The sequence below is a fragment of the Pezoporus occidentalis genome, unplaced genomic scaffold (genome assembly GCF_034315485.1).
Source record: "Pezoporus occidentalis ecotype Australia unplaced genomic scaffold, CSIRO_AGI_Poc_V1 ctg174, whole genome shotgun sequence".
In the NCBI taxonomy this organism is placed as follows: Eukaryota; Metazoa; Chordata; class Aves; order Psittaciformes; family Psittacidae; genus Pezoporus; species Pezoporus occidentalis.
Genome location: NW_026913576.1, coordinates 1,494,420 through 1,505,652, shown reverse-complemented (window position 1 = coordinate 1,505,652; position 11,233 = coordinate 1,494,420). Strand labels below are relative to the sequence as shown.

At 45.3% G+C, this 11,233-nt stretch overlaps 1 protein-coding gene across 1 annotated transcript; it reads left to right on the top strand.

Moving 5' to 3' along the window:
• Positions 1-2,523: 2,523 nt before the first annotated feature.
• Positions 2,524-8,997, top strand: ABRACL (ABRA C-terminal like). The gene is made up of 3 exons (XM_062614274.1): positions 2,524-2,635; positions 6,846-6,912; positions 8,460-8,997. Exons 2-3 carry the CDS (start codon positions 6,852-6,854, stop codon positions 8,642-8,644), a joined length of 246 nt encoding a protein of 81 aa, XP_062470258.1. The 5' UTR covers positions 2,524-2,635; positions 6,846-6,851; the 3' UTR covers positions 8,645-8,997.
• Positions 8,998-11,233: the final 2,236 nt, after the last annotated feature.

Below are 11,233 nucleotides of genomic sequence, written 5' to 3'. Positions count from 1 at the left end.
GGCAGGGGGGTTGGAACTAGATGATCTTAAGGTCCTTTCCAACCCTAACTATTCTATGATTCTATGATTCTATAAATTACAGATTTTTGTTCATCTTTCTCAGATGTATAGCTGATTTGCTTCTTTTAAATTATAGGCTACAATTCAAAACAGAAAAGAATTTCTAACATTGATTTCATCATCACTGGGTCTGAAAAGTTCCAATCTATTACTCAAACATAAACCCATATATCCATAATAACAATAAAGCAAAGGTCTACATTATTTGTGCAAATGCAGTGGTGTTCTGATGATTAAAAAAAGCTAGAGTATGTGCATGATACAATTGAAAACATGTTGTTAACAATAAAAACAGAAGATAAGCACTTCTATGCTGCTAAATAACTGGAATATTTGCCATATTTGCTAACACACTAATTAGATTCTCTTTTGAAAGGTTTATCTCAGATTTTCTGTAAAAGTCTATCCTTATTACTGTAGTATTTACCATTGTGTGGCCAACAAAATGAAGATTTTAGGAAAAGCATTATGCCTTAATGTAAGCAAGTATGCCATCATATGCACACAGCATATGAGTATCTTCCCAGATACTACATTTTTCTGAGAATTCTCCATTGTCTTTTGATTCAATTCAGACAGATTTAAATTTCATTAATTTCATTATTGACTCAGGAACATAGCCCTTTCAATCTTAACTTGTTTTCCTATCAGGGTTTGCTTTTTGAAAAGAGTACCCCTTACTGATGTTAAATACAGTTCCTCTGTTCAGGAAAATGTTTTGATACACTGTCAGCTGTTGAATATATAGCTCCTTGAGCAGAAAGCAGCATGGGATTTTATTTATTTATTTTTTTTTACTAACCAAAGATTCTGTTACTGATAAATAGTGTTTATTCTAAGGAAAAGATAATTTTTTAATAAAAACACCAACATCAAAAAAATCCCTCTGAAAAGCAAAAGGCTTTGGTCTCCAGTTACACATCCCTAAAGTGGTAAAAAATGTGATCTTCTTGGCATCATTTCCACTGTGCAAATCAATTTATCTAGCTGCAGGTTCTGCCAAACAAGCCGTAGCAGAGCTTGTTGTAGTGGTTTAAGGTGCTGTTAGCTATTTATTCATCCTTACACCAGGGGTGGGAGAATGTAGTAAGGGAACAGACCTAACTGCCACAGCTCACAGCCTGAGAAAATATCTCTGCCTCACCTTCAGAAGCTAATGCATGAAAATGTGAATTGCAAGGGCTGGAAATAGCTTCTCATACCAACTCTGCTTGAGGGGCAGTTATGCCTGATAAGGAGGTGGGAGAGACAGATGGGAACGGCAATGCCTTGAGCTATGCCAGTGAGAATTTTCCAGAGACATGTGGTGTGAGCCTTGCCTCTGACTAGCAGGTTGGCGGCAGCCTCTCTGCTTTGCAGGAGTTAATGCAGCTCTTGCTTTTAATGCCTGTGTCCTTGAGAGAAGATGTAAAGATGTCTGTGAGGTGAAGAGAAAGCAAGAAAGACAAGAGAAGGAGCAAATACTGAGATACAAGACAGAAAAAAAATAAATTGTATTCTCTCCACAATGAAGCGTGTAAGGATGTGGCACTGAATGAGAAATTAGATACACTGCAATGTGACTCTGCCAAAGGTACGTGATGTTAACCTAGCTCCTTCACTTTCTCTGGAAAGAGTACTGCTTTCCTAGGAGAAAACAAATGTGGGCAGCTTTCCAGTATCTGAAGTGGGCCTACCCGGATGCTGGACAGGGACTCTTCATTGGGGACTATAGTGATAGGACAAAGGGCAATGGGTTCAAACTTAAACAGCAGAAGCTTAGGTTACATATAAGAAAGTTCTTCCCTGTGAGGGTGGTGAGGCACTGGAACAGGCTGTCCAAGGAAGTTGTGACTGCCGCACCCCTGGCAGCGTTCAAGGCCAGGTTGGACAGGGCTTTGAGCAACCTGGTCTAAAGTGAGGTGTCCCTGCCTGTGGCAGGGGTTTGGAACTGTATGATCCTAAGGTCCTTTCCAACCCAAACTGTTCTGTGATTCTATAATTCTAAGAAGAGAATGTGTCATGGTGTCACCTGGGGAAGCCAGTGGAGATGGAGTGTTTGAGGCATGGTACAGTAACGTAAGGTGACTGAATCAACGCAGCATATTATGTTGAGAGTTTCTGAAGGGCCTTGGAAGCCATTTTACCTAACAAACTCACTAATCCTTTGCCATGAAAAGAACGCGGTGTGCTGGTGAAATCCGTAGATGTGACAAAGTTGGAAGTCGTTTATGTGGCGGAGAACGACACAGTCCTTCAAGTGGGAACGCAGGGGCCGAGGGAGAGCCGGGTCTGGCGCCAAAGCCGGAGCGCCCGGCGCACTTTGCCGCCCAGCAGCCCTCCATGCCGTGGGCAGAACGGTCCCGGCGGGGGGAGCCCTCCTGCGGCCAGCAACAGCACAAACCAAACCGACCGAGCGCGCCGCACCGGGAAGCGGCTTGGCCCCTGTAGCGGCCGGGCGGGGCGAGGCCTCACCGGAGTCCGAGTAACCGCCGCCCGCCCCTTCGCCCTGCCTCCGCCTTCCGCCGCCAGCCCCGCCGCTGCCGCCGCGCTGCCTGGCGGAGGCCCCTCCCGGCGATAGCAGCGACGACAGCGGGTGAGTGGCGGCGGGGAGTGGGAGCGGGAGCGGGCCGGCCGTACTGCAGGGAGCCGTCCTTCCCTCAGCCCCGGGGGAAAGGCGCTGCCCGGGCGGCGGCGGGCGGGAGGGCGTGCGGCATCTCCTCTCCCGGGCAGACCCGTTTCGCGGTGGTAGCCCCGGCCTCCTTTGCCCCGCAAGGCCCCGGGGGTTTGGGGTGCCTCGGTGGAAGGGGCCCGCGCTCTGCCTCCAAGCGCGGTCCGTCCGGCCGAGGAGCCATCTTCTGCGGTACGGGCAGGCTCTGCAGCGGGAGAGCTCGGTGCGGCGCTGCGGAGGTGTGCTGGTGCTAAATCACCGTGAGGTGAATTGCAAGCGGGTAACGAAAAGTTTAGGTGTACGGAAAAAACATGCTGGCTTCCAGCAGCGTAGTGGCATCAGAAATATTAGAGTTTAGTAGTTGGCATGCACTCTTGATAGTTGGTGTGCCCAGTATGTGACGGCATAAAGTAAATATTTCAGTGTTCTTAAAATACCTAGAATTCGTTCTTCTTCACTCCTTACGCAGCTGCGGTTCTCTGATCTCAAAAGTCTTGCATAATAATGTAGAACTATTTTATTTTTTTAATTCTAAATATTGCTATCTAAATTGGCAGTGTATGTAGCTGAGGTGAAATAATTTTAAATTGATGTGAATTTAGAAAGTTAAAGAAAAAAAGCCTTTAGAATTAAAAGAACATCTTTACTGAGAAGCTAATTATGCTACTGTAATGAGCAATATTAGAACTGGCAGTTTGACAATTTAATCACAATAGCGTGAATATCAACGCTATCAGGACTCTTGGTTGATATTCAGGGATCACCTGCTGCAGGCTCAGGAGTGTTGCATCCCAACTAGAAGGAAGTGCAGCAGGAGGGCCAGGAGACCTCCTTGGATTGATAAGGAGCTGCTGAGGAAAATTCAGTTGAAAAAAGAGGCTTATAATAAGTGGAAGCAAGGACAAGGTGGCATGGGAAGAGTACAGGGATGTTGTCCGGGAAGCTAGGGACCAGGTTAGGAAAGCTAAGGCTCAGTTAGAATTAAACTTAGCTAGAGGTATTAAAGATAACAGGAAGGGATTCTACAGGTACATAGCAAATACAAAACAGACTAGGGAGAATGTAGGCCCCCTCAGGAAGCTCTCGGAAGAACTGGCTACACAGGATTTGGAGAAGGCTGAGGTTCTGAATGACTTCTTTGCCTCAGTCTTCACTGCCAAACGCTCTGACCAAACCACCCAAGTCTTGGAAGGCAGATGCAGGGACTGTGAGAATGAAGACCTTGGGCCCACTGTAGGAGAGGAACTGGTTTGAGACCATCTTAAAAATCTGTGCACAAGTCCATGGGTCCTGATGAGATCCATCTGCGGGTCCTGAAGGAGCTGGCAAATGAAGTTGCGAAGCCGCTGGCCATCATATTTGAGAAATCGTGGCAGTCAGGTGAAGTTCCCGATGACTGGAAGAAGAGAAATATAACCCCCATTTTCAAGAAGGGGAAAATGGATGACCCGGGGAATTACAGACCAGTCAGTCTCACCTCTGTGTCTGGCAAAATCTTGGAGCAGATTCTCCTGGAAGGCATGCTAAGGCACATGAAAATCAACAAGGTGCTTGGTGACAGCCATCATGGCTTCACTAAGGGGAAATCCTGCCTGACCAATTTGGTGGCCTTCTATGATGGGGCTACGGAACTGATGGACAGGGGTAGAGCAGTTGATGTCATCTACCTGGATTTGTGCAAAGCATTCGGCACTGTCCCACACGACATCCTTGTCTCTAAATTGGAGAGACACCAATTTGATGGATGAACCACTCGGTGGATAAAGAACTGGCTGGATGGCTGCACGCAAAGAGTTGTGGTCAATGGCTCAATGTCCGGCTGGAGACCAGTAACGAGTGGTGTCCGTCAGGGATCGGTGTTGGGACTGGTCTTGTTCAACATCTTCGTCGCTGACAGGGACAGTGGGATTGAGTGCACCCTCAGCAAATTTGCCGATGACACCAAGCTGTGTGGTTCGGTTGATATGCTGGAGGGAAGGAATGCCATCCAGAGGGACCTTGACACGCTTGTGAGGTGGGCTGATGCCAGCCTCATGAAGTTTAACCATGCCAAGTGCAAGGTCCTACGCCTGGGTTGGAGCAATCCCAGGCACAGCTACAGGTTGGTCAGAGAAGAGATTCAGAGCAGCCCTGAGGAGAAAGACTTGGGGGTGTTGGTCGATGAGAAAATGAACATGAGCAGGCAGTGTGCGCATGCAGCCCAGAAAGCCAACTGTATCCTGGGCTGCATCAAAAGGAGCGTGACCAGCAGGTCGAAGGAGGTGATCCTGCCCCTCTACTCTGCTCTCATGAGACCTTAATTGGACTATTGTGTGCAGTTCTGGTGTCCTCAACATAAAAAGGACATGGAACTGTTGGAACAAGTCCAGAGAAGGGCCATGAGGATGATCAGGGGGCTGGAGCACCTCCTGTATGAAGACAGGCTGAGGAAGTTAGGGCTGTTCAGCCTGGAGAAGAGAAGGCTGCGTGGAGACCTCATAGCAGCCTTCCAGTATCTGAAGGGGGCCTATAGGGATGCTGGAGAGGGACTCTTCATTAGAGACTGTAGTGACAGGACAAGGGGTAACGGGTTAAAACTTAAACAGGGGAAGTTTAGATTGGATATAAGAAGGAAATTCTTTCCTGTTAGGGTGGTGAGGCACTGGAATAGGTTGCCCAGGGAAGTTGTGAATGCTCCATCCCTGGCAGTGTTCAAGGCCAGGTTGGACGAGGCCTTGGGTGATATGGTTTAGTGTAAGGTGTCCCTGCCCACGGCAGGGGGTTGGAACTAGGTGATCTTAAGGTCCTTTCCAACCCTAACGATTCTATGATTCTATGATTCTGTATTTTTGCTAGTGAATTTGGGTTCTGAAAGTCAGACTCTGTTACGAAGGTTTTTTACCTTTTGGATAGGTCAGGCGTCAGGGGGTGGAACTATGTCACTTAGTTTTAACTCAGTAAAAAAAGAAACGAGGGGAAGAGTTTGTGTTGCATCCAGATGTCAATTTTTTAACTCTGCTTCTTTACCAGATGTGTGCAGAAATCCTGGTTTCTTGAACCACAGTAAAGGTCTTGGTGCTCACTGAGCTCTCTCAGGCACTCAGTGCAAAATCTCTAGCACCTTTGTTCCCAGCTGCATCCTTAGCACCTGTGGAAGCTGCATTTGATGCTTTACTTCCGGGGTGGGGGGGGGAGGGCAGTTCCTTGTGCTTATCTTGATGCCAGATTTTGCCTAAGGAGTTCTACATGTAACATTTTCATTGTGTTTATTCGGCTTTGCACAGCATAAATCCCAAAACACGTTTCAGGTGCCTGCAGTTAACAACTCTGGGTGCTTTATAGCCAAATAGTGTTTTGTGTGACTGTAGTGTTGCCATCTACCAAGTTTCATATAGGCAAACTGTTGCGAGGCATTGGTGCAGGTTGATGAAAATAGCTGTGTTTCACAAAAAGGGGGTGCACAGGATGTTTGGCAGTGTAGTAGTTCCTTGGGATCACTATGAATGGAAATAAATGTTGGCTGGTTTGGGACCCTTGTATAGTTTGTCTCTGGTTCAGTTCTGCTCTCGGTAGCAGATACGTGGTAGCTGCTGTCCTTTCAGGCACTGCGTGCATCTACCTGCTGTTACCAGATGGATGTCGGAAATGTCTTGCCAGGATAACTGTAAAGCTGTAGCGTGGTTTAAAAAACCAAATCTACCACATATCCCAGCGAGGTGTTAAAATAGAAGATGTTCCATTTTTATTGAGGGCACTGATGCAAAGTTGCAAGGCCTCTGAAGACCTGTGATGTTAACAGGATTCTCTGATTCTGTGGCAGCCTACGCTCTTGCTTTGAAACAACTTCCTGCCCCTGCCCCCTCTCTCTCCCCCGCCAGCCTTTTCACATTTCTCATATTTGGAGATTAGCTCCTTACATTTATGTTTAGAATGTACTGAGGTCATAGTTTCTGGTCACTTTCCCTCCAATATGGAGGTGTGGAGGCACTCTGTCCATTCAAGGTTGAAATCTCAGTTGCCCTGGAGCCATCTGTCTCCAGGCTACTTGGATTTACAAAGTGCTGTGACATTCCTGATGAATTGAGAATAGGCCAGGACAGCACAAAGGATTTATAGGTCTCCTAATAACTTTATCAAAATTTAATTTACCTTTCAGACCACAATGAACGTGGAACATGAAGTTAGCCTCTTAGTTGAGGAGATTCGGCGGTTGGGAACCAGAAGTAAGTATTGTAATTTCTCTTGACCATACAGACAGATGTAGTTGTGTTATACATACATGTCAAACAGATGTAGTCATATCAAGGTGTGAACTTGACAAATTAATTAAGCAAGCTCAGATAACCTGAAAACATGCATATACACTTAATGTTGGACTCTGTGGTGTTCCCTGTGTCCCATCCTGTAATGTGGTTCTGTTTTGAAGTTAAATGAAGCACAGAGAATGTTGGCCTGAAATCCAGCTCCCACAAAAATAAAACTGCAAAGTGACCCTTTCCTTTAGGTTTCCAACACTTGCAACAACAATCAAAGAAGAAAGCTACACTTTTTCCTTGCATCTCCTTTTCCTTCCATCTCCTTCTAGTAACTTCTGTACTTCAGAATTCATACCCTTCAATTCTATTCATCATGGTGTTTGGAATTGATCTGTATGCCTAGAACTGATCTAGGAGTTACAGGCATATTGCCAACCTTCTGTGAATTTGCTTAGGAGGTAGCTTTTTCTCTTAAGATTGATTTTCAGGGTTAAAAGTCCTCTTTCTTTAGAAATATTTGTGCAATTTGTGGATCACAGAGGCATAGAATGGTTTGGGTTGGAAAGGACCTTAAAGATTATCTAGTTCCACCCCCCTGCCATGGGCAAGGACACCTTCCACTCGACCAGGTTGCTCAAAGCCCCATCCAACCTGGCCTTGAACACTGCCAGTGATGTTGCGGCCACAGCTTCTCTGGGCAACCTGTGCCAGTGCCTCACCACCCTCAGAGTGAAGAATTTTTTTCCTAACGTCTACCCTAAGTCTCCCATCTGTCAGGTTTAAAGCCATTCCCCTTTGTCCTGTCCCTACATGCCCTTGTAAAAAGTCCCTCTCCAGAAAGGATGTGTTACCTGCTTGTATATTTCAGTTCTGATTCAATTGCCTTTGGTTCTATCTGTTTTTCAAAACCTAAGCAAGTGTGCATGGTTTAGTGACACGGTTTGGTGGGAGGTGTCCCTGCCCATGGCAGGGGGGTTGGAACTAGATGATCTTAAGGTCCTTTCCAACCCTAACTATTCTATGATTCTATGATTCTATGTATGTCTTGCATTTTGTGTGACTGCATCTGCCTTTTAGGAATAACCTAGCCAATCTTAACATATATTGTAAAATCCTTGCTTTGCATGAGAAATAAATTCACATTGCAGCTTTTTCAGTGTGAACCTTAAATATTAAAAAGTGAAAAAAATGGGGAAAATGCTCCATTTTTATTATTTTAAGTTTATTTGCTCCTTATGCTTTGAGGAGGAATAGCCTGTGCTGGTAATAGCTTTCAGAAAGTCATCAGTAAAAATAAACATAGCAGATATATTGTCCTTGATATGAGTCTCTGGAAAAAAGGCAGGAGTTCTGCCTACTTTTTATCATCAGGATTCATAGTATGCTCCCCAGTACCTTGGGAAACACCATGGGGTTTACTTTCAAAGTTCTGACGGCATGTCACTTTGTTTCCCCAGTAATCTCCTAACTGAAAGAAAATCTGCATGTGTTTTCATGTTGTGTCTTTGATTTAGACGCTGATGGACAAGTCAGCGTGAAATTTGGTGTGCTCTTTGCTGATGAAAAGTGTGCCAACCTCTTTGAAGCCCTAGTGGGAACTCTTAAGGCTGCAAAACGACGGAAGATTATCACTTATCAAGGCGAACTACTTTTACAAGGCGTTCATGATGACGTTGATATCATGCTGCTGCAGGACTGATGCAGTGTTTCAGCTATGCATTAATGGAGTTGTTTGAGATGATGACTTGCAACGTCCTTTGAGTAAGGCTGATCATTCTAAGGTGCTTTGATGCATTTTCTACATCTTTATAGTTAAAATGAAACTGTCCTATTTTGGAAAACATTCCTTTTTGTAATTCTTCCTAAAATTGTACTGTATGTGAGTAAGGTAAAAGATGGCATATCTCTCCTTTTTTTTTTCCAAATCTCAGGTAAAGCTCTCAAATGTCTGATGTTTATTTTTCAGCATATGAAGAAGAGGACCAGTAATTTAATGTTTACAAATCAAAGCGTGCCATGAAAATGTAAAATAAAAGCGCATGCTTAAGTTTATGTAATTCTTACTGCTGTTGTTTCTCTTTTTTATTTGCAATCTGGAATGAAAGCAAACTGAATTGTGTGGTTCAGTTGATATACTGGAGGGAAGGAGTGCCATCCAGAGGGACCTTGACACGCTTGTGAGGTGGGCTGATGCCAACCTTATGAAGTTTAACTGCCAACTGCAAGGTCCTGCACCTGGGCAATCCCAGATTAGAGCAATCCCAGGCACAGCTACAGGTTGGGCAGAGAAGAGGTTCAGAGCAGCCCTGAGGAGAAGGACTTAGGCATGTTGGTCGATGAGAAAATGAACATGAGCCGGCTTCAGTGTGCGTTCACTGCCCAGAAAGCCAACCGTATCCTGGGCTGCATCAAAAGGAGCGTGACCAGCAGGTCGAAGGAGGTGATCCTGCCCCTCTACTCTGCTCTCATGAGACCTCACTTGGAGTATTGTGTGCAGTTCTGGTGTCCTCAACATAAAAAGGACATGGAACTGTTGGAACAATTCAGTTGAAGAATGATCATCTTTTGGAGTGACCAGATTGTGCACAAAAAGCCATGAATGGTAGCTGTACCTCATTCATCTCTGGCAGCATAATATGCATTTGTTTTTCTGTCCTTTAGAATTTTGAAGGAAGCCTGTGAGGAACTCACTGAATGCCTTCATGCAGTGTTAACCGGAAGATGGTACAGCAGGGTCAGATTTTGATTATTTTACTCACAGGAGTCATACTTTTTCTAAATCACTCAAAGCAGAAAGTGGGAGGGGAGGAAAGAAAAGCCCTTTTGATTGTTTTCTAGCTTACTGCTAATTCTTCTTAGCATATAAAAATGCTCCCTCCAGTATGGAGTAAAGGTTGCTGCATGAGAAAACCAGCAGTGGGTAAGCAAACTACTTGCTGGTCTGTGCTTCCACTTTGCAGCTGCAGCTCTTAAAGTTGCAGGATGGGCGAATTTCCCTTTACTTAGCAGCCTTTTACAAGTGCTGAATGCTTGGAAAGTGCCTTCTTATTTCCAGATACAGGAAATGCATGCATGGTTATGGAATCTCCACAAAGCTGTGTAATTCCAGCTGCTGCCCCTTTCATCTTTGTTTGCTCTGTTTCGCACAACAGGAAAACAACTTAAATCCTGTGTGCAAACAGATCTGGGCTGCCTCTGCCTGTGCTGGCCCCAGAATCTGGAGAGCAGGGAAGTGATACACAGAGAAACTTGAGCTGTCTTGGGTCCAAGCCAGCTGGAGCAGAGAAGCAGAGCAGGAGCTCAGCACAGTTTACTGGCTTCAGTGCCCTGTTTCTCCAGTGCACCTATTCTGCTTCCAGACCTGAGCTGACAGGTGCTTGTACCTCTGCACTCCACGGGTGGAAAGAAAGGGGCCCAAGACCATGCCCTCTGCATTAGAGGTAAGATCAGACAGCTCTGCATTGCCAGATAGCCACAGGTTTTTTTCCTCTGCCTCTATTTTGTTGAAAGCCTGAGTCATTGTCTGGGTTCACAGGATAGCCTGAGTATGCTGACAGATGTGGAGTGCTTTGTGATCGTATGAGATGCTGGGTTCGGTATGGGAGGGCACCAGCATGCCCAAGCCAGGATATAGTTCTCTGTGCATGTTCATAACAGCTCTTTAAGCTCTGAAGGGGACTTGGTCTCGAAAATGTAGTGAACCTCCCCCCCCCCCCGAAAAACCCAAACCAGTTAATTTCAGGCTCAGTGCTGAGTTGGATCCAAGACATGACTATGAAGAGATCTTTACATCTCTCTCATTTTGAATTTATCCTCTTAATAATGCTAATAAATGTGTTTGGGGGTTCTGGGAATGTCACATAAAAAGAGACAGAGAAACTTGGCACTAAAATCTGTAGCAATGAGAGGAGAATGTGACTATGTACTGCCCAGGGGAGCTGAGATTCGTTTTCCCTCTGTTTCTGAAAGCAGAAGAGGAACAACATGAAGAAGGATGTATATCCTTGCCCTCAGAGCAATGCTTTATGCATCTACTGGCTCCAGAGCTCCATGGGCTTCTTCACGTCAGGTTATACACAAGCGCTGTTGACTTTGTTTCTAATTGTTATTTTTTTGTCAGAGGAAGTCAAATACTGTAATAACATGACTTCACATGCATGGGACCACACCTCTGTTAAGGAAATAATGACTGCAGCAAATGGCCTGGACAGAAGATGTAGTTCCTGGAGTGCTTGACACAATAATAGAAAAGCTAACTATGGGGAAGGCATTACCTATAACCAGTAGA